The 23,634-nt window shown below is 32.2% G+C and overlaps 1 protein-coding gene across 1 annotated transcript in view; it reads right to left on the bottom strand.

The window, feature by feature from the left end:
- The window catches only part of LOC100370583 (protein kinase C delta type-like), a 32,490-nt gene extending 8,999 nt beyond the window's left edge, over nt 1-23,491 (bottom strand). Inside the window, exons 1-11 of the mRNA XM_002740267.3 lie at nt 23,333-23,491; nt 15,167-15,294; nt 8,071-8,273; nt 5,719-5,779; nt 5,027-5,195; nt 4,559-4,590; nt 3,826-3,911; nt 2,496-2,625; nt 942-1,039; nt 732-823; nt 121-280 (exon numbers count right to left, since the gene is read on the bottom strand). Coding sequence (XP_002740313.1) covers nt 121-280; nt 732-823; nt 942-1,039; nt 2,496-2,625; nt 3,826-3,911; nt 4,559-4,590; nt 5,027-5,195; nt 5,719-5,779; nt 8,071-8,273; nt 15,167-15,287 — 1,152 coding nt within the window. The 5' untranslated portion in view covers nt 15,288-15,294; nt 23,333-23,491. The remainder of the gene's footprint in view (nt 1-120; nt 281-731; nt 824-941; nt 1,040-2,495; nt 2,626-3,825; nt 3,912-4,558; nt 4,591-5,026; nt 5,196-5,718; nt 5,780-8,070; nt 8,274-15,166; nt 15,295-23,332) is intronic.
- Between the last annotated feature and the right edge of the window lie 143 nt (nt 23,492-23,634).

Below are 23,634 nucleotides of genomic sequence, written 5' to 3'. Positions count from 1 at the left end.
TGAAAGTCAAGCATGGCATTTTTCTGGCAGGCATGATAAAATTACTTGTCACTACTGGTAATCTGAAAACTATGAATATCAAAAAAAAGGAAGACATTGCATGAGTACATTTGTATTTACCTTTCCGAAACTACCCTTTCCTAAAACTTTGAGAAAATTGAAGTCTGTGTTACAAAATCTTCTGACTTCCTGAGGAGGTACTGCAACTGCTCCTCTAAGACTGGTGGTACGCTGAGGGGGTGGTGGACCTACAGCCTCCCACATAGGCTCATATACAGCTCTGAAAAAAAATGTTAATAAGTAAAACTTGTTCTTGTTTGGCTTCTGATATTGTAACCAATCAGTTGGTTAAAAAAAAGTTGGTCATAAAAATCACATGTAATGTTCATTGTTTTATTATATCAAATTTTTTGAACGTTTTTGATACCCAGTTTTTTGAAATAATTCACCACAACAAATAGTACACCATCAGTCACAATATATAATTTTGTCATCCTAAGTCATCAGCCTACAATTTATCCACCATAAGAGCCAATGGTAAAAACCTTGTACCAACAAAATGGCCGCCATCCACTAAAATACACATGTACAACCAAAAACAATAGGCTGGTGACCCCCCCCCCCCCAACTCAAAATACTTGTATTGACCAGGAATATTTTTAATACATTGCAAAATGAATAAATTCTTGGTATTCATGATTAGCCTTTTAAAAACAGAATTAAGAAATCACCTTTCATCGTCATCATCATCATCATCATCATCTTCATCATCAGCACCAGGAACCATTGGATATTCAGAATTTGATCTTGTTACCCGTGCTTGCTGTAACAAATTATCAAAAACTTAAAATTAAACCACAATAAAGAGATGACCTCTTAACTAAGTACACCACATAAATTGGTGTTGTTAGTGGTTAACAATATACTTTGTTATATCTCACCTCCACTGCATCCATGGCTTCAGCAAGTAATTTCTGATTGACGCCGCACAAGTTGGGCACCAGTTTCTTGCACTTATGATGTACGTTTACTGCACAAACTGAAAACAAATAAACATAGTTAAGATCCTTCTAATAAATATGTGGGGGTTCAAGTGGTGAACCTAATTATGCTATGGACATTAAAGAATTGATAAATGTAAAAATGTCACACAGTATAATATACTTGTGTATAGTAATGTATCATGTATCTGAGCTGCACCAGGATAATAGGAAGGAAAAATTATATGTAGATCTCTAAATACTGCTTTTTGAAGCCTTCTGAACATTGTGGTGCTTTAATAAGCTATTAAATTCATGCACAAAGCTTTCAAATTTTTTTTTTCTATAATTTGTTCATTTATGATTAAATTATCTTTTTCTGCTACAGGTTGTGATACAAACAAATTGAAAAAAAGGGGGGGGGGAAATGTGTAAATGTTTAATCCTTTAATTCGGTGCAAATATTTTGTAAAATTTTGTAAAATAATCACTGAATTTCGTCATCATTTTGAATAATACAGACTGTTTCAGATCGTCCTTTTAGTTTTTGATCAAAAGATTTGGCAATTTTTTTTATCAATATTTATTAAGTTAGGAGTAGACTACAACATCATTTTGTAGATGGTGCCGAAAGTTTACAATGGCTCTCAATTGGAGGGATGAATGAATGTCCAAATATAACAGTATTTTTGGGGCCTTTCATAACAAGGTACTTAATAAGTGAGATATGCACTATGGAAGTATCAGCATGGTTTAAGGCTTTGTTATTATGTAGCATTTTCACCAGCCAATGCCTAACCATGACTACATGTATAGTATTAGTTTACAGGTGCATTCTCAATGTCAATTCAATAACCCCCCCCCCAATTTTTGTTTATATACCCAGTCATATGTAAACTATTGCAACATAATTTACAGGTGTTTCCAATCACATTTATGAATAGACCATTTTCCGTACACTGCGAGAATCACGCGTTATTCGTGAAATCGAACGTAAAAACAGGACAAACAAAGGTCATAGCGTCGTAGTCGCGTCAAACATCGCGTGGGATTCGACAAACGCGAAAGTATTTCGGGGACATTTCCATGCTTAATAATGTGCTGTCCACATTTGATGATAGGCAATTTCGATTAAGTGAGGGTATTCGGAAGCAATATTCCTCTGTCGAAGATCGGCCGGTCAATGTAAGCTGCGAAATAAAAAATTTCTAGTTCAAAATCAAATCGTTCGATTTTTGCGGCAGACGCGCGTCTTTCATGCATCTCGCGAGATCTCGCAATTGTTCGGAAAATCACCTATTCCACCAGTAGGAATACTCACAATTTGTTGGAAGTACATTTACATTGAGTTTGAGAAACTGTGTGTGGTTTGGATGATAACACAGGAGTGATAGCTTAAAGTATTTGTGTCATATCCAACTATAGGATGTGATCACCCAGAATGTACACTTATAATTCAGTACTGTATACTAGTTCATTTCAAGGAAGATCTCTACAATGTTTTCACTGTCTTACCTTCACATTTCACACCTTGTCTGAATAATCCATACAGCATTGTACCACAGTGATCACAGAAAGTGGGACTCATATAGTTGTGAACTTTAAATCTATGAGGCATGTCTACTTTAAAACGTTCTTTGAGTCGCTGTAAAGAACCATGTGGATTAAATAAATTAGAATAGGTACCGATGTATATTTATTTCATCATTCTATCATATTTCGGGATTGAGAGTCAACATTCAAGAATGTATGAAAATTGGGCATGTACCAACAAATGGTGAAGCAATTCTGAGAAATTTAGCACAAATGATGTATTCATGCATCATACTCGCTTAGAAACAAAAACTAATATAGCATGGAAAACACAGCTTAGTTATACAAAATGTTTTGGAATATTCTACTATTTTTTTTGATGCTGCCAGTCAATCGTAAGATAGTGGATTGATTTATTCCACAAGTTGAGACAAATACTGTATATAACGGACAAGTGACTATGATTATATATATCCCAATACACGTATTTTGCTGAAGTTCAGTGAATAATACAGTATTAGTACATTTTCAGATACAATGGAAAATTACATTGAAATCTGTTGGCATTACATCTACACCCTTTAAATCGGTCTGTCAAGGTAAACTACTTGAAATAGTAAATTTAACGCAACTACCGTATTAAAGGCTATCAACGCAATTATGTTGGCAGCAAAAGATAATGTAGAAGACTGACTACAATAATTCTATTGATGATTCTATGCTACACTGTTTGAAGCTCGTATACTATCTTCTATAGAATCGTCATCTAACGATGGCTGCAGGGAATCCATAACTCTGATAATATTATAATGGTATCAGTCTACTCCTATATATTTATGCTTTAAAGTTGCACTCTGATAGCTTTCATTTATTGGACTCTTGAGAATATTATGTGACATATTTGATAGTCTGAATTTGTGTGAATTATGGGAAATGACAAATAAGTTTCCAATTGATGTATGTTAATAATTCACAAAGATTCACTTCTGTTCTGCATTACTGTGGGTCACAACATTCTGGTGAATCCACATTTTTTTTCTCTCGAAATGCATGCGAATTATTATAGTCCTAAGGCATCAGTAAACCTCTGCTCTCCCTTTCAAACAGCAGTTCCCTTTTTTCATCACAAAATTGTCTTGTTTATCTTCCTTCAGAAGATTAAGGCAGAAATAGTCAAATTTTTGGAGTAAAAACCTAAAATTAAATCAAATTTTGTCTGTTGGCTCCCAAATTAGGCTTCATTTCCAGAAATATTAAAGAAGAAAGTCTGGTGGTGAGAAGGTTATTAAGGCAGTACTACAAATTGACTCACCTTGGTATCCAGTGTTTCTACACCAGTTCCTGGACATTTAGTCAAGATCTTTTTATGGCACTTCCTATGCACAGCCATTGTGCATTCTGCAAGAGAGAAATAATACCTTACAGAAATTGTATACAATAAATTTCATATAAATATAACAAGACAACTCTTAATTTCAGGGATTTTACTTCATAGAGGCAATTGTCTTTATGCCTAAGAAGTTTGTCTCGTTACCCTTATAAATATACTGGAAATATACTGATTTTCTCCAACACTATTCCTAAAGGTATAAAGGCAATTTCGTTAAAGTTCATGCTTTGTCAATTCCTAAATTCAAGCATAGTTTTTAGGTGAACTTGTAAATGTATTGTGGGTAATATTTCATTATTCTTTTTGTATGCCAAGATTTGGTTGAATGGGTAACCATATTAACATGGAAACAAACTATGAACTATGTTCCTAGTACACGTATATGAACAACTTCTGATTAATATTAGAAATTTAGAAACATGAAAGAAGTGCTTTTTAACAAAGAGAATGATTTTTGTTATTTTTTCAAAGGTTTAATACAAAGCTAATATGACCTAGTAGAAGGTGACTCGCATGTATATAATAGAGTTACTTTTATGACACAACAGATAAAGATAAAGATAAAAGGCATTTATTTGGCAAAAACAGGAACCACGCTGCAATAATACTAATTTCACCTGAATAGAAATATGTGAATAAAAAAATGAACACCTACCTTTACACTGATAGCCTTGTTTACCAAAACCCCTGTGAAAGTGACATAAATGTTACGTAACAATTAATCACATGATTCCATGACGTTAGGGCACTATCAGTCACCTTATCAAAAGACAGCAGGATTGAACATGACACTTTCAGGATCTTTAAAAAGCCTATTTTTATTTTTTATGTATGTTTCTATAAATATTTGGATAATGTAAGATCAAATGGACATTTGAATGAAGGTCATGAACAAGTTTGTTTTTTTCAAAATATGTGGAAACAATTATGCAGCTTGATTTTGTGAAAGATGTTATGTTATTCATGGACCCTTCATTTGGGCAAGTTGTGGCCAGCAAGATTTGTCCACACATTTTGTGTGTTACTATCATAAATTACTTCTAAACCACGTACAAATGTAAGCAGAGTAATGTTGTCTGTGAAAACACCAGTTAGAATAAATTTGCTTTCTTCATAAACTCACCATAAAAACTCACTGCAAAATGAACAATATGCAGGCTGGCGAAAAAACTTTGCAAGAAATTTGTGCCCTCGGTGGTCATGTATCTTAGCATGACGAATAGCTCCTTGACGTCGCGCCAATCCAAGAAGTGGCCTCTGGGAACCAGCATCTGGTATGTGTGTCTCCGGATCTGAACAATTCAACATAAATTATTTTGTCACATATCATGGTTTTAAAAGTGTAGTGGTTTTTCTTTTCAATGAACTATTAATATGTGCAGAATTTACACAAAATTAAATGCACATCAGACCTTTAATGTAAATTGTAAAGGTCAAAGAACCAGCAATCTTCCCATGTAGTTAGTTGAACTCAGTGACAGATGCAAAATTAAAACATAGAAATAAGCCATCAACTGTATTCAGATTGTTTTCAAAACATAGAGGGTGCTGTGAATATGAACAGATATCTACCATCTGAATTATATTGATCAGAAAACTCAATAAGAACATTTCTACTAATGTGTTCATGTATGACATCATAATAGGAGCCCTCAGTGTTCAATGTAAAACATATGAACCAGTAATATGTATTGAGCTCTTTAAACATGATTTTATTTTCTTGTTCATTCCAACCAATGAAACAAGAGTAAAATGACTAAAAAATCTCTTTAAATTTATGCTTAAAACAAATATAAAAAATTAGGATATTTTTACCTCCATCTTCAGCAAAGTGTCTAACTTGTATAAGAACTCGCCCGGTTGGTTGTAAATCCAACTAAAAAATAATATAATTGAAAAGAAAAATTACAAATAAGCATTGGTTTTAATGTTTGTGCAGGAAAGTTATTACATTTTAATAGTACATGTACCAAATTTTTTCTTATTAATAGTGCAATCAATTTACAGAGGTATTTCTATTGTCAAAGTGAATCATATTTTAGCAATTTTTGGTTTAATGTGCTTTTAGTGGAGATGCACTTCTAATAGAGCAAATACAGTATACATCAAACCACAGTTTTCACAACCATCTCACATTTTGTTTCATGATGAACTAAAGCATGATTAATTACAACTGATATTATGTAGACAAACATGCCAGTGCTGATCTGTTCTGGGTTCCCTATATAAAATAAAATGTCCTTATTAAAATAAAAAGCATAAAACAAATTCAGCAGCTTATTTTATTTATGAAGTAATATCTGGCCAAACCAAACATTATTATTATGTGTCAAACTATTGGAATAATTAAGGTAAAATTTGCAGAAACATTTGGTTGCAATGTGATAGTTTTGATGCGATTTCAGGTCAGGTGTCATTGAGGTGAGCCTTCTTCTTTTTAAGGTGGAATTCACAATGTAATCTTTTGATCAGCTGGGCTACCAGGTCTAATCAATTTGGTTAATCTTATTTCCTATATTCTCAGTGGGTGGAGATCCAGGTATTTTCACTAAGCAAAGTTCAAAAATTATTAGTACTTTTGGTTAGTTGTTGAGACTTTCCTGTACAGTACAACAAGAATATCCCTACATCAGCAACATATATAAATTTGGTTGCTAAGGAATACTTCAAAGTTTAGTTTGTGCTGTTTTCTCAACTTTGGCTGTTTTCACCAGCGTTTCGACCAGATCAACATGCAGTAGCTCCGTAGCTATGCTCCTGTGAATAGTCTGCTGGAGGTAGTCAAATTAGCTGATCAAAACCAGGGGATGTAGACAACATTGACTGTATCCATAAAAATGGCGTTGAAATAAAAAAATATTTCTAGAGATGAATAATAGAATAAGTATAATTAAAATTGCAGCAACCAAATGAAATACCACATAAAGTGGTATCATATGTTACTCTCACACAGTGGTTTTGCACACTTCCTACTCTTTGGAATACTTTGAAGTGAGTCTGCATGCTTTTTGAAAACATTTTAATAAGAGTGCTAAATTAGGGAAGATGATGGATAACCATTGGATAACCATTTTGAGAATTATTTTTTAAACATTTCACAACAAATTTATACAAGCTTTTCATTTTATTATAATCGAGCAAAACAAAAATAATTCTAGTCAAAAAAAATGCTGTGTACAAGCAATGTCAAAATATACGAGGGATGGATTTGAAAGAACTGCTAATGTAGTGTGATTTTGTACCATATAGTACCAAAGATAACAGTGGATTTGAAAATTACATTGCAAGTGTTTAGCGATTTTACTACTGTAGTATGAACAGTAAAGGACCGGCTAAGTACATTGTATGTATTCAATCATAGATTATTGAGATTGCCATCACCACTACATGCAGAGTCGTATTTTCTTCAATGACATGCTTTTTGTGTGTTCACTGACAATGTCATAACATGGATATCTGCACCATGGTAAAAATAGAAAACTATCTACCGGTAATTTATCAACACACATTGATGTCTATTCAATACCAGTACATATTATACAATGATTTATAACATCCTTTCACTTTCATGCATATGGCTCATTATAATAAAATCCAGGGTCCAGTGAAACCATTGCAACTAGTTTGTTAATATGCAGTCAACTGTGTGAACATTGGAAAACGGGGACATTGGTAATCTCACCTTTGTGTACACATGTGTCCCTCAGATATGTAAACTTCACACATTGCACATCACGTCATACATGTACTTCATACATGTATGCACTTGCATTTGTTTTATGATCCAATTGAAAATGAATGAATGACGACTATTTTAATGTCTCAGTTGTGCATAGACATATTTAAGTTGAATTGTATATGTACATTAACATAATTAGTCCTTGATATACATAACTTTTTTCCAGACCAAATTCAAAATGGCCGACTGGAAAGCTGTTTTGTTTCACGGAATGCCGTTCTAGGGCTATATTTTTAAAATGCCTTACATATGCATTTATTTCATATTCCAGCTATTTACATGCTATTAAATTAAATACATGCCATGTTTTACTTTACTCATTTGATACACAAAGTTAATTTGGCCTCATGCACAAAGAATGAGGAATACTTGTTGCATTGCATTGATCAAGTTTCAACATTATCATAAACCTCAAATAGTTAACTTACCCACATGCCAACAATACTATCATTTTTCCCTTTAGCCTTGTGCGCCAAAACATCAACACCAATTGTCACTTCAGCCAGCATTTTATTTGGTCTATTCATGATGACAATCTGGACAACTCTCCCATCGTACACGTGAGCGTCAAAACATTTATTCCAATCGGGATAAATTGTCTTTTTCTTTTGTACGAGCTGCACTCCATGACCTAAATGATGGAATGGAAGAGAAATGAATAAAAGTATGACTAATGTATGGCTTACATCATTATTAAACCTTTGAGTGCAAAAGTCAAAATAGTTTCATTTATAGTCTGCTATTTTTCACTGAAATGTTGGCAAAAATTCAAATTTTCTGATTAAAAAGTAGAAGCAATGTCACATTTTGTCTGTTTGGTTATAAATTAAAAATTCAGTTTTATTGACGTGAACATACAAATTTCATAATTATGCTCATTCTTATTTTATTCATACTGCATGTAACCCCTTGAGGAGTCACAACATGATGGTGCTGTTACACTGAACACAAGAGTATTCACTTTGAACAGCAGCTAGGTCAATGTTATTGTTTCAACACAAAAACCCACAAATGATATGGATATTAAAGGGGTATATGTACATTTCGTGACAATCACTGAGTGATTCAATCACATAACATTGTCTCCTTTCCAATTGATATGCAAATGAGATGATGAAATGGCAGCTCAGTGAGACCTAGAGAGGAATTTTCAATTTATGAAGTAACTGACAATTAATTATCAATTTTACATGATTACATTATTTGTCATTAACTTACATATGCAATAGATCTAAAAAAAAAATTCTAGGAGTTATCAGTTTTTAGATTAGTTTTCTTTAATATGTAAACTGGTTAATTTTTGTAGTTTTTGCAATTCAATAACTGAAAAGACAAAACTTGATGTACAACATCTTTTGTATTGGGGATAAAAAAAATGCATTTATACTGAAGTGGAATTCATTATTATCTAATTTGAAGTGTGATCCGATGGGGTTGATATCACTGAAAAAAGCATGATTTTTTTTTCATTTAAAGAAAAAAATATCAATTTTTATAAAGGTAAAACAACTAATGGAAGCGTTTTAACAATTTTATGATAACAGATAAAATGTATTACATATCTTCTCGTGCAATTATATAAAATTGTCCTTCCAATTGATATGCAAATATGATGATGGAATTGCAGCTCAGTGAGATGCAAGATCTAGAGACTAATTTCTATCATTAATAGCCACAAGAATTTCCAATTTACAAATTTACTGATAATTAATTATGTTACATGATAATTTGTCATTCACTTGTTAACAAATACTTCAACCTTTTCATCACAAATTCACAAAATAGTACTGTTTATAGTCTGTCTGCACTTTCCTTCAAATATTGAGAAAAATAACCAAATTGAAAACCGAAAAAAATACTGAAAATTGACTGAAATTTTGTCTGTTTGCTCTAAAATTAGGGTTCATTTCCTGGAATATTGAAGAATACATGTATAAAAAAGTGCTGAAAAATTTGGCCAAAAAAGGTTGAATCATCTACGCATAGCTCTTGAAAATTGTACATACGGTAATAGTTACCAGCATTGGGACGTTTTGGTTCAGTTTTCCAAATCTAACACTTGTAGGAAGTACAGATATACTGTAAATCAGTTAAATTTTGATACCATCAATATTTGCAATTAAAAATGTTAATGCTGCAATATTTTTCATTTTTATCTTAATTTTTGAAAGTTGTTAAAATTTGTCTCATGAAGCTGTTTGCAGTAAATCATAAAAGTTAGGTTGACATGACAACCAAATTATCCTCCTTATTGTGGTGAGAATATACACGACATTGGAATGTTTTCATGAATTGCATTATTGCATTAAGACATTCACAACAAAGATAAAACTTCAAATCTGAACACAATTCAGGACAAATTACATTGCCTTAGTTGTACAGAATGCAGACATAAATTCACTTGGCCAGGTATAAACTTTTCCAAAGTTTTTGTCAGTGTATTTTTCATATAAGACCCAAATAACACTCATGAAGTGTAACAGTCACATGGTTGGCACAGACTTGACATGCTATATTGGAGATAATGAGTATACCTGGATTTAAATTTACAAGTCAGTCTCTCATGTATTGATAAATATTTACGGGTTTCCTCATTTCGTATACAATAACAAAACTGTCACATCTCATAAATCATTTGCACTGTCTGTATGATTATGATTTTCCTTACGAAGATTGTATCATGAAGAGTAAATTGATTTCTCTATGGCATCCAGATAATTTAAGTCTGATCAAAAGAAGCTTAGAAAGAGCTCCTGTATGCCAGGGGGTATTGGAATAATAATTTGTAAGGTTGGCCGTTCAATCTTCATTTACCAGCAGAAAATGAGAGTTTTATATTCTTCTACCTTGGTGCTGCATTTCTTATTTTTTTGAACAGATCTTTTTTGGTTAAGTCATATAAAATAAATATTGAAAATCTTTTCAAGGCAGTACGCATAGATTTTATTACTTGTATCTCATCCCTGTACAATAGTAGCTTGACCAATATGTGAGGTAATCTACTTCCAGCACCATGACCTTCAAGATGAATCCGCTCTATAATAATATCAACCAAATTAAATTTCTCACGTAGTATATCTTCCACATGTCAGACAAACTTCTTTTTTTCTTTAGTTGGAACCCTACAACACGAAAATTATTCCGCCTTGAAAACCGTTCCTGAATATTCAACTGATACTGTTTGCGATCCAAGTGAGTTTGCTTTTTCTTGTTAATACACATAAGTTTGCGGTTCTCTGGAGGAATGCCAATTTGTTGACTTTGAAATTCAAATTCAGCACAAAACATTTTTTCATTTCTATTTTTACTACAAGCAGGGAATAGATGTACATGTATACACAAATAACTGTAACAATAAGACTATTATCTGCTGGGCATTGGGTGATACGATCACTGTACTGCATTCGTACATACTTGGTGGTATTCTCATAGTAGTAACTCACCCATAAACAAACTAATCAATAACAAGACATAAATGTCACAATAATGGTATTAGAAAAATGTAATATGTACAATGAACAAAATTGTGGATATGTTTGCTTATATTATCCAATGTATCAATTAAGATTCATCTGGAATTTGATCAGTCCATATGATACATGTACATTGTATCTAGGACTGATTCTGAATACAGAAGACTATATATATTCCATTATCTGCTTCATTGAACCTAAAACTATATACACGAGTAAATATTGTAATTGTTTAGCTCGTACACTGTCTTGCAAAGAAACAATATTCTATTTTTTTTTTAAATGTAGCGCTATGGGGCATTCATTATTGTGAGTATAAATCATCTATGACTGAACTGAAACATTTCATTTCTATTACCTTCATGTCATTTATCATTACAACCAGTTAGATTGGAACTCAGTAATTATGTCCAATATTTGTTTTTGCTATACACTAATTTCTATCGGTCGCAATCATCCTCTATATACCTAAATTCTGTAAAATTTTGAAAAACCAAGATATTATTTTTTTTGTATTTAAAAAAAATTGTAAAAACCTAGTAAATGTTCTAATGTATTTTCTCTATTAGAAGCAAATCTGTAATACATATACATGTAGAAGGGCACATATGCCAAAAATTGCATATATTATCTGCTAAATCATTAAAACAGGTCTTTAACCATAGAACACCTCTGTTTATTATATTCATACAAGGCTTACAATTTATGTTATAAAATCAATTTTATTTCTTGCAATATATAATATCACAGCTGCATACATCCCCAGTGGCAATGCAATTATATAGTCTTCCCAAATTTATAATATAATATGGCTGCACACACAATGTCTTTTCATTTCCATACTGTGATACATGTATAAGTTACAACAACATGGTTGAATTGACATTATCTGTTGACTATCTCAAAATCTAATTAAAATAAGATTTATTGGCTTTAGTGTGTAATTTTTTAGGGTATATGTATCAGGAAAGCCATACATGTACATAGACATGATATATCTACCATTGAATTTTTACTCATACATGCATCTGACAGTTTCACCATGTCCAAAAGGGATTCGGGTATGGAAGTAAAGCTTTCTCTGATTGGTTGAGCTATATTTACTTTGAAAACATCTTGTGAATGAGATCTTCTGTTTGAGTTAGTTATTGATGATACCATGGAGGTAAAAATAGATAACAGGAATTAGAATATTTGTATTTTAGCTATGCAAACAGGCTATATAAACAGGAAAGACAATGACGTTCTCACTCTTTCTACTGTATAACCATTTATTTTTACTGACATTTAATTTGACTATGTTGATATTTTGAGCATATTCACTGCGTTTTAAGTTCACTAGTTTGGCAGGGACACAATAAATTCTATTTTTATTTTACATGTTAATGTGGATTTAACTCAGTGAATTGTAGCTGTCAGTGAAAATAGCATGCATTCACAGTATTTTACCTGCATGATGAAACTGAACGTGTAACCAGCAAAAAATGGCTGAAAAGGCTAAAGGTAATTTTCGGGAAAAATTTTAATTTCTAGTTGAATTTGAAATTTGAAAAAAAATACATTGAGTACAGTTAAAGAGACTCATCATGCAGCACATTAAAATTCGATGCAAACAACGTAGAGTTGTACATGTCATATGGGACTCGTATCAAGCATTATATTCTGTCATATTCCATGGTAATATTAAGAAAACTATATTTATTTGATTTTAATACACATCGACTTCACGTAAATGTGGAAAGTAATCTTCAGGAGATGAGGTATTAGAATGGATTTCCAGAAAGTGGTGACCCTAATATAATATAATGTCAGAATTATTAAGCTCCTAGTGTAGTAATTGATCTGTGTTTTTCGTGAACAACAAATCACTTTAATTTTGCCTGCAACTGTATTTTATATCGTGAGATCAAATTTCACTTTTGTTCGTTAGACATAGATTACTTACCTGGTAGGTAAAATTTTGTTACATTACCAAATGTCAATAAATACCCAGCAGTAAAAGAACTAAAATTGGTGATACATGTATGAACATTTATATATCTCTAAATGTTGTCATATCAGAATTGTATCTTTTAATCTAAATCATGTAAAAGTAAACGTAAAATGCTTTAATTTCGTGATAGACAAATGTTTGCAAAATTTCGCAAGTCATTGAAAATCCACAATTTCTGTAGCATTAGGATTTTCTCTGATGTCCTACCGACAACACAGAGTGTCAATGTCTTACAGAAAATTTGTTCTCCATGGATGCCATAAAATATGAAAAGGTGAATATTTCTAGCTGTGAAAATAAATCGTTCACCGTGTGTGTATATGGCAATTTGGGTTATGGCAATCCTAATCTGAGCAAAATCAGATGTTAGTAGGTTTTTCTTCTTTCTTTTTTATATGTTTACGTGTTCATTTTTAAAAAAATATTTTTATAATCATAATTTTTCAAATTTTTTTCTAAATTCTATTTTTTAAATGCTCAACATATACCAGGGTACATGATATGGATATGTAAAAGCAGAAGAAGTCACATAAAGCAGTGAGTTACTCCAAAACAGCAAAATGTGCAATTCTTTGTCTTCCAGCCTGTGTGCTCAGGCATGGGGTTAATCTCAAACGTTAAGAAAATTCCCACTTTTATAGTGACAGAAAACTTTAATTCAGTATTCAAATACAACTAAACACATTTTACATTTAAAATAATTATTCAGAATTGTGAATTAAGATACAGGTAAATAACTTTGCATTATGTGGTTATTTTGTAGAAGTTTATGTTGAAGGGTCAATGGAAGGCAATTTTAGGGTGGCTTAGCCACTCGTCATTTTAAAGTTTGTTTGCAGTAAACTCAAGAATAACCATTCATTCTATATTTTGCTATTTTCTCTATTATGAAGTTATGATGTGAATATTTGTTAATATACATTTTTATATGTGTACAGAACAATATTGGTTGGTTCGTTAAGTTACGGTCACGATATTATGATGCTGAACATTGTCTTTAAGGATCAGACAATTACAAAAAAATTAAATTCAGAAAATATTTGAAAACAAATAATATGATTAAAAAAATTAATAATAACATTTTTTTAAATAAGTAAAGAAAATTAAATTAAATCTGATTTTAATTACGGTAGATGTTTTTTAAGCCGTTCACTTACAGTGCATGTGAGCACTACACAGTACACTGATTTAACTGTTGTTGATCATTGTTTGGTACTTGTTGCACGTCAAGGTTGATTTGTTTTATCCTGAAACTGAGCAAATAGTTCTTTAATTCCATAGAAAAAATAAACAGCTGCTGAGGCCATGTTTTCTTAGTTTCGCTACATGTACTTTCAATATACCCTTCCAGAGAAAAATGCAAGGACACTTTTTTACAGGATGTATATGTATAGGGTACATGTGTAACTTTTATAAGTATTTGACAATTGGATAAAATAATTTTATTGAAAGGGGAAGATCACAATCCCTGGGATTTCACCAAGGAATCGTGGGATATCATATTTACACTAATTAATCTGTTAAATTAGTGATTATGTACATATAGTCTTTTTTAAATAATTTTAATATTAACAGAACTTAAGTTTCTGATTTTGATTTTCTGATAAACGTGTTTGGTTTCCCATACAATAGGTGTACCCGTGATATGTATGGTCTTTTGAAATTAGTCACATAACAACTGACTTAGTACAGGTAGTAAGTAAACTGGTTTGAGGATGTAGTCGAGGTTTTTTTCTTTGAAAATATCAAATTTACATTTTTTTCCACATTCTCTTATACGAATATATAAAGCATGCACTCAACTAGAAAAAACAATTGTAGCAATGGTTTAAGAGGGTAATACATTTTGAGTAAATCTGAGATACAGTGTGTTTTATGTTTTTTGTGGTTTATCACGCATACGAAAACATCGGTATTTGGGGTTAGTCAAGAGAGTTGATCTTGACTCCCAGCTGCTCCATGACGATGATTTTTGACATAGAATTGGATTATCATAATAAGCGAGTGAAGTAAATAAATAATTAAATAAAATTGTTAGAAAGGGGGGCGGGTTCTCACCTTGAGATTCAACAGCTTCTTTGACATTGATGGCACAAAATGGATCAAACACTTCACCATCATCAACCATCTTTCGACTTCCTGGTTCCACTTGCAACAATTTGACTCGGATGAAGCCCATCTTGAAGCTGACGTTCAGTACCATTAATATAAAATAAATAAAATTAAACATTAATATTGCTAACATATTGGTAGATATATATAGGGTTTGTTCTCTTGTATATTTATATATATAAATAGAACATTTTATGAGGGCTACTGTAATACTTTTGTACTCTGAAGTGATACTTTTATTTTTCAGATTAATTTAAAATGTCACATATATTGGTTCTACATGTATTGGAAGCACATCTAGAATGAAGAAGGGCATGTGAATCAAAAATAAATTAATAATTTGCTGGATTATTCAAATATAACTTGTTTTGATTCTTTATAATTGTGGCAAATATGACACTACATTTGATGGGGGAAGAAATATGTACAACATGTGAGTATATGTATGAATAGTGATACCATAATGTATACATCAAAGTAAAAATTAAGTTACATCATTTGTAAGTACATTGTTAATAACATGTACGCATTTAACAGTGTAAATAAACATAACCCCCACCCCTCCAAAACCAATCACTACAACCCCCCACCCCCACCCCCCACATAATTAGTCTTTTCAAGTACAAGATTAAGGCAATGCAATCAGTTAATCAGTCACATTTTTGAAAAAAAAAAAATATTTTTTTATCTGCGCATATAAAAAAACTACTGAAACTGTCATATTTTTTTACAAAGAGGTCCATATAGTTGACTTTCAAAAAATCTCAAACAAATTTTCTAATTCAACAAGTAATGCCACAATAATCAGCATAAAGTAATATCACGTTTATCAAAAAAAAAAAAAAAATGTTCACCTTCAAGCTTCAATTCTAACAGATTCAATTCAACAATTATTAACACATAAGCAAACAGGAACTAAATTATATACCTAGTAATAGACATCCATTGTTTAAAAATTTACAATACTGGTAAACAATGTTGCAATTGATTACTAATCACTCAGTTCCCCCCAAGATCTTACTTGTACAACCTATGTTTACATCAATATCTGTATTATGTGGGAAGTATATTCATGAGCACCCAGTAGTGAAACAATATACATAACAATTATTGTGAAAAAAAAAACACGTCAAAAGTCTGGAGAGGTGTTTTTAATCAAACAAACCAGGGCTTAGTCTAGCCTGGATTTTACCCTGCCATCAAGCTTTACAAAATGTTAGGGTACATAATCAAATCAAGTTTTTTCTCTTTAAATATCTATAGATATATAGATATGCTAATTTTTGTGTTGGTTCAAAAAGTAAGCTGTTAAAATCTTTGAAGTAGTTGGTCAACAGGAAGTGCTCTGCCTGCTGCCAAGTTTCAAATGATGACATCATGCACATATTTAAACAATGTTTTTTTCAGTAATTTGCAATGTCAAAAGAAACATACAGGAAATGAACAATGCTATAAATATTTACACTTTGTATGAAAATTTGCGAATATTTGTCTCTCTTGGAAAATTAAAATCGGTTCAATTCATCAAGTAAGAGAACCGAATCAACTACATAATCAATTATCAAATCTATTACATCACAATTTATCAAATAGCCACCCAGGGACCATTGTGCAGATTGACAAATCTGACAACATCCAGACGGAAGTGAAAACTAATGAAACATCCAGGAAAATATCAATTTGGATTATTTCTATCAGTATCCAGGGCTTCACTAAATGCACTTACAGGAAACAACGTACATAAAAGAAAATCAGAATACATTTATCCTTCTATGATTACATATATCCTGAGGCATATGACTTATTATGGTTCCTTGAAAAATAAATTTAAAAAGCTTATAAAGTAGTCCTATGAGCTGATGGTACATGTATTGGGGACAGATAATAATCATAATTTTAAAGCTCATTTTTTACATTTAGTTAAAAGCAAAAAATTATAATTCATGAAATATACATTTTTATAAAGTTATTAAAAGAATGTATATAAAGATAAATAATATAAATTTAAATATCTCTCTCTCTCGGTATATATAGCCAGCTAATTTTTTAATAATATCTGATTGAAAGTATATAAGAATATAATTTTATTGTTTCTTCTCTGGTACACGTGGCACCTTGAGAAATATTTATTGACAAATATCTTCTATTAAATTGTCATCACAATTTTGGTGTACTGGAGACAAGATTTATTTAACAAAATTAATTCAAAATTTGAATAAGGGCTTAAATGAGGCTATTGTTTTTTTACATGTTTAATCAGATTTAACTCTAGTCATAAGGTGTGCAGTTCATGAAACTGGTTAATTATTATGCAAATTGCATCACTATTAGGCACGTAAAATGAACCAAATATATACCGGGGGGGGGGGGGGGTAGTAGTGTTCATGCTATGTGAAGTAAGATTTAGGCTAATCTCATATGTTTGCATATAGATAGATCCAATTGTGTTCATGCACAGGAAGAAACGGTGGTTAGCATATGGGCTAAGGAACCCCTAAACTTGTTAAGAATACACAAGATCTTCAGTCATTTTAACTATGAATACTCAGTAAAGCAACTAGAAAGGTATACATGTTAGTTTTACGGTTATAAGACAATACCAAAATGAATTCAGACAGAGCAGATTACAGAATTACAGGAAGAAGCACAGAGTCTCATCATCAGTTAATTTCTTTCTCAAGAATAAAGATTGTCATGTCAGAAATGGCATACTGAAATGAATAGTTAATGTACAATATAATAAAATATACCGGTAATAGTGCATCTCCCAAATGAACATTGAATACAATGATGTTTTGGGCGCTTAGTCCGAACTAAGCGTTCACGCACATTTTTTTAGCCCATGCTAAGGATCTGGACCAGATTTAATCTTGTTTCTTAGCCTGTGCTAAGTGTTCATGCATGTTTTGTTAGCACGGGCTAAAGTATCTGACTAAGGAGTTGTGCATGAATGCTACGGTACTACAAACCAGGTCAGATCATATTATCCCAAAGTATGCAATTTACTCAAATGTACTGAATCCAACAGTGGACCATCTGAAATTCCATATACAAGATTCTCTCTGATATGAGAATAGAATACGATTATTAAAATTGCACTAAATGAGAACTGAAAAAACTACGCATCAAATGATATATATTTATTAATGCCTTTCTGTTTAGTTCCCTAAATAATCTCTGTAATGCCTTTGAATGAGAAAGTCAACATTTGTCACATTTCAGGAAATAAATGTATAAAAAGACCTGTAGGCAACAGACAAGTATTAAACAATGTGGAAAAGACTGCTCCAACATTTTGGTAAGTTCAAAGGATGCAGATTGTAAATCACAGAATCAACAGGTCTGCCAAGCTTGAACTTCATAGAGGTAACAACAGTAATTGCCTAGACGCCCAATGCATATGCCTTGGTCAGATTGGTTTCCTTTAATATTATTTGTAAGGTTACATATGATCAAACAAGGAAGCAATATCGGTAATCCCAATTAGTTATCGCTAAATTCTTTCTCTTTCATATCAAACTGTCTTGAATTGTGTATTGTATATATACATTTGTGAACAGTCTCTAAATTAACCTTCTGATAATGTAAACTGCGTTAATTTTGCAAGAGATAGATTTTTGTGAATTTTGCGAATCACTAAAATTTTTTTTTTTTTGTGGTGAATATGTTTCTGGCATTTTACGAGTGTCAGTGATTTTTGGAAAATTTTGTTTTCACTAAAACCATAGAATTCTGTAATCGCTAAAGTTTCTATCTGTGAAAATCAATTGGTTTAAATTATGAATAATTATTTTTGAATCCAGATTTGGTTTAAATTAGTAGTGAGATGGTTGTAGAATTAATGTTAATGCAGGTATATATACAAACCCAAAAAACATGTTGAACAGTTTAATATACAAAGATTTGAAACAAATTTTATTTTGTGTCAATAAGAAGTAAAATTACAGTAGATTGTTAGCATTAGCATGTGGTGGTTTCCTGTTACAATACATAAAACTAAATATTTATTGATTATGGGAAAAAACAGGTGGCTCAAGAACTGTAAAATAATTTATTTTAGCTGGAATTAATTTTTGCTAAAAGATATTTCTGAGCATTTTCACTGAAATACAGACAAAAAAAGGTATTTCCAACCAGATTTTATTTTTACTGATTCATTCAGCGAAAATAGCCAAAATAAATCCCAAGTGAAAATACAAGTACTTCAGTAATAGAAGATTGTCAATAAATGGAAGGGTTACAACCACCCTAATTTGCAAGAGACACATTTACAAGTCAAGGAAAATCATAAAATTTAGTTACTTAGACACAGAATCAGAGGGACTTGTTATGGATAACTTTACAGCAAAAATATCTATTGCCAACAAACCAAATTAACTAGATAGAGTACAACACAGATATACTGGGGTAAAATTTAAAATAACCTTTATACAGTGGAGTGTAATGAACTATTATAAAACACCTAAGTTTAGTTATTAAACTATTATTTACCAGTAAGTGAATTTAACAATTACAATTAACCATGGACCATGTAGATATGTATACACCATAGACCCTAAAAAAGTGGGTTCCTTTCCTCTAGGGTATATGTTTACACTAATGGCAGGTATATGCACTTACAACCAGTACATGTAACGGTATGTCTATCCCTATACAAAGTTACAGTGATTGAGCTACACACTGCACCTACCTGTATTCGTGTTAAAGTCTTCAATTGTGTATGCAACTAAATGACTTAGTATGTATGTCTCTCATATAAACTCCACACAAAGTTATTTTTAGAAACAGACCTAATGGTGGTGGGCAGATAAAGGTCAATTAATTAAGACCTAAATACTAGTATGTCATACTGGTGTGATACACTTGTGAGTGAATCAGCTATGTACATCAGAACAACTAAACTCACGACACAATTTACATGACAACAGAGTTATGACATCAATTCAAACCCCAACTAAAGGTTGACCCATATATAGGAATAAAACTGCCCAGTTTACAAACAGATGACTCAGGTTACTCTTTACACATGTGCTGATTGCTTTGATAAGTCAATAGATCATGAACTTGTAGTGATTCCCACTCTTTCCAGCAAGGTGCCAATAAATGAATGAATCAGTGAATGAATGACCCCTCCCCCAAGCTAAGAAACCCTGGGGAAGTATGTATGACAGCAGTACCCAACATTAAATGTTATTTTTGTCTCACCTGACTTAATTTGTGTCATCTGTAAATGTTAATTATTATGTGAACTCCTGACAAAGTCTGGAATGTGCCTGGTAGAATTGTATTCTACTGATGGTAGCGCAAAAAACAACCCAAATGATGATCAAGCTAAGAAGACACAGTGCATTTATAAAAAGTATGATAATGAATAACAGTGAGGTTATACTGCATCACGACACACAGGTGTGTTATGTGATGGAAACACTCCTTGTAGGGATATGTTTGAAAGCTGTGATTACAGCCATGGTTGAACATGTTAACAACAATGACAACACACTTTTGCATGCACGGGTGACGCCTATGCTGTGATGCTGTAAATGCATGAAATAATATCCAGAAATATATCATTATGTTTCCCATGAATAGATTAGTCAGTGATTGAAACACTGCCAGAAGGTTTTAATTTGTTATTTTTGATACCACTTAGCCATGAAACATTTACTGAACTTTTAACAAAAACCTTCCGATCAATATTACATATAAATGTCAATCATAAATAAATTTGAACAGATAGAGGAATGATTGATCACTCTCACAAATAATTCATTCATTATTGCAGTGATGCATCTCTTGGGATGACATACACTGTAGCCTCGCTATAACGAACTCTTTGGGGGACATACAATTAGTTTATTATAGTGAAATGTTCACTATAATGAAGTACATAATACATTGGGTTTGTTGTGAGCGGGAGACATATGCTATGTGTTCATTATATCAGGAAATTCATTATAACGGTGTTCATTATATTGAGGTTATAGGGTACTAAATTTATCAACTAATGAAATAAATAAACTTTATAGAGTACTCTTAGCTCAACAAAGTTATTCTCTTCATCTTTATAAATAATTTCACAATTCAAAGTTAAACAAGGTTTCTGTTGGTCGATTGAATAACAGTAAATTGTTTTCAAATTATGTCATTGCACACTGTACTCATTGATTGGTTCATTTGATTCACCTGCAATTGAAATTTACAAATTTTAATAAGGCCAGACTTTTATTATCCCTTGTTTCGCAAACCTGCCGAATGAGCAGCAGCCGAAAATGAAATAAAAATAAAATTTTATTTCAGCGTAATTTCTCATGCCCGCCGACTTGCGAGTGCAAAAAATTGCTAAAAAAATAAATGTTATCTTCATTTTTTTTTTTGCCCGCCGCCTAACAAATCCAAGTTTCATGGGAGTATCATGATCAAAGTACCTAAGTTTCACGCAGATCTATATTTTATGCATGTTGGTTGACAGTGAATTTTGGGTATTGACTTCTCTGCGTGCTGTTTGAGATTACGAGGCAGCGGCGTGTTTTGTGGTGACATGTTGTGAAACTCTGTCGTCAAAAACCGAGAAATTCCTCATTAATGCTGAAAATTGTGCCCCAATTGGCACCATTGCCAACAAGGTTATACATGGAATAAAAATTTATTTCATTTCTTCTCTCTGATCAATGATCTCACTTACAATTCTTTGAGAATCACACAAATCTAATGGAAAAAAAAAAAAATTTTTTTTTTTTTTTCGCCCTCCTCAAAAACATTTACTTATAAAAACTCAAGAAACAAGGAATAAAAAAAAGTCTGGCCTAAAAATTAAGGGGAATGCCTTTGTTGTGCTGAGAGTACTACTCATTAAATATTCAATGGGTTTTATCTTTTACTGAAAAGTATAATTAATTCATACTAGCAGATGTCTACATAAATTTAAAATGCTCAAATATTCCCTACTTTACTCTTTTGGAAGAGTTCCATAACATCACTGCATATCATGAGTAATTAATAGCACTGAATGTGTGAATGGTGAACATACAGTAGCACAGACTGTGATAAAATAGTTCACTAGATCAATCCCTTGCACACTGTAAATGCATTAATTATTCAATGTTTTTAATTTTACTACTTCTGCTATAATAAGTAAAATTTGCTAAATTAAATCCACGTGAACACGTAAAATAAAAATAGAATGGTTCAAACCTAGTAAAATTGCTCAAAACACCGAAATAGTAAAATTAAATGCCAGTGAAAATAATTGTTTAAACATTACTTTTCCTTCATTCACGATGTCACAAGAAATCTGGTTATTTGACGTGAATAAAAACGAAATTTATGATCCACTTCAGCAATCACCGAGTCTTTAAATAAATTATTACTATGTATTCTCTAAATGACTCACGGTATTTCTGCGAACTCCATTCAGTTGTGCTTCCGGTGGATTGTCCCACTATCTGGCCGGTAGAAAACTTATCAAAACTCGATCACCCACATCCCACATGCATTGGCATGCCGTTTTATTTGATGAAAAATCACATCAAACTATTTACATACATGTATACGAGGTCAAACAAACAAAGTTTCACTCTCGAATGAACATCGCTCTACTTAATTACAACTTTGTGTACACATTGCCTCCGCGTTGTTGACTTGAATTATCCGCCATTTTGGTGGATAATGTAATTGAATTTAAATGATATGTACATTTGGTGTCAAACGGTGTAACTTGTATTGACAAGATTGGATTTTAATGCGAAATCCGATCTGAGCCACGAATGCAAATGCGTTTTGAACCCGGAAATAACAACGTGAAGTAACAACGATTAATTAATTTCGTAAAGTTAGTTTATATTTTTACCCCCATGGTTTATAGTTTTCACACTGCAACACGTTTCAAATGTGAAGTGTCCATTTTCAACAGGGAGCCAGAGATGTCTACTATAACGCCAATAAGATCGATAGTGGATTACCGGCAGATCAACACATCTATATGTTACTGCACAGTCCCTCATTGAGGGACTGTGGTTACTGGTATATAGGTGTACGGTTTTTAAAATGGTTCCCCTGGCTTGATCTCGCAGGTACACCTGGATGACAAAGTACAGAATATTGATAAAAACTTACCTTCACGCGGTAGCAACACTATACAGACGTGTATAATAGTGGGAAGAATACAGAGGTAATATACAACACTGAAATATAACTAGGACACATCGATTGGAAACTGACTATAAAAGTCAGAACGGCCTTCCCTTTTCTCAAGAACCTACGCTGAACGGGGGTACACTCCCTGATGTCAAATTGCAACTCAAATTATCGCGGGGGACACACACTTGAACAAGTGTGTAATTGTTTCATCATAATGAGCATACGAACACTATTTAACAGGAATCACTCAACAAATGCATGAAATTATTGAGTATGAA

Source organism: Saccoglossus kowalevskii, chromosome 3 (assembly GCF_978046115.1).
Source record: "Saccoglossus kowalevskii chromosome 3, keSacKowa6.1, whole genome shotgun sequence".
Classification (NCBI taxonomy): Eukaryota; Metazoa; Hemichordata; class Enteropneusta; family Harrimaniidae; genus Saccoglossus; species Saccoglossus kowalevskii.
This window is presented reverse-complemented; position numbering and strand designations above follow the sequence as displayed.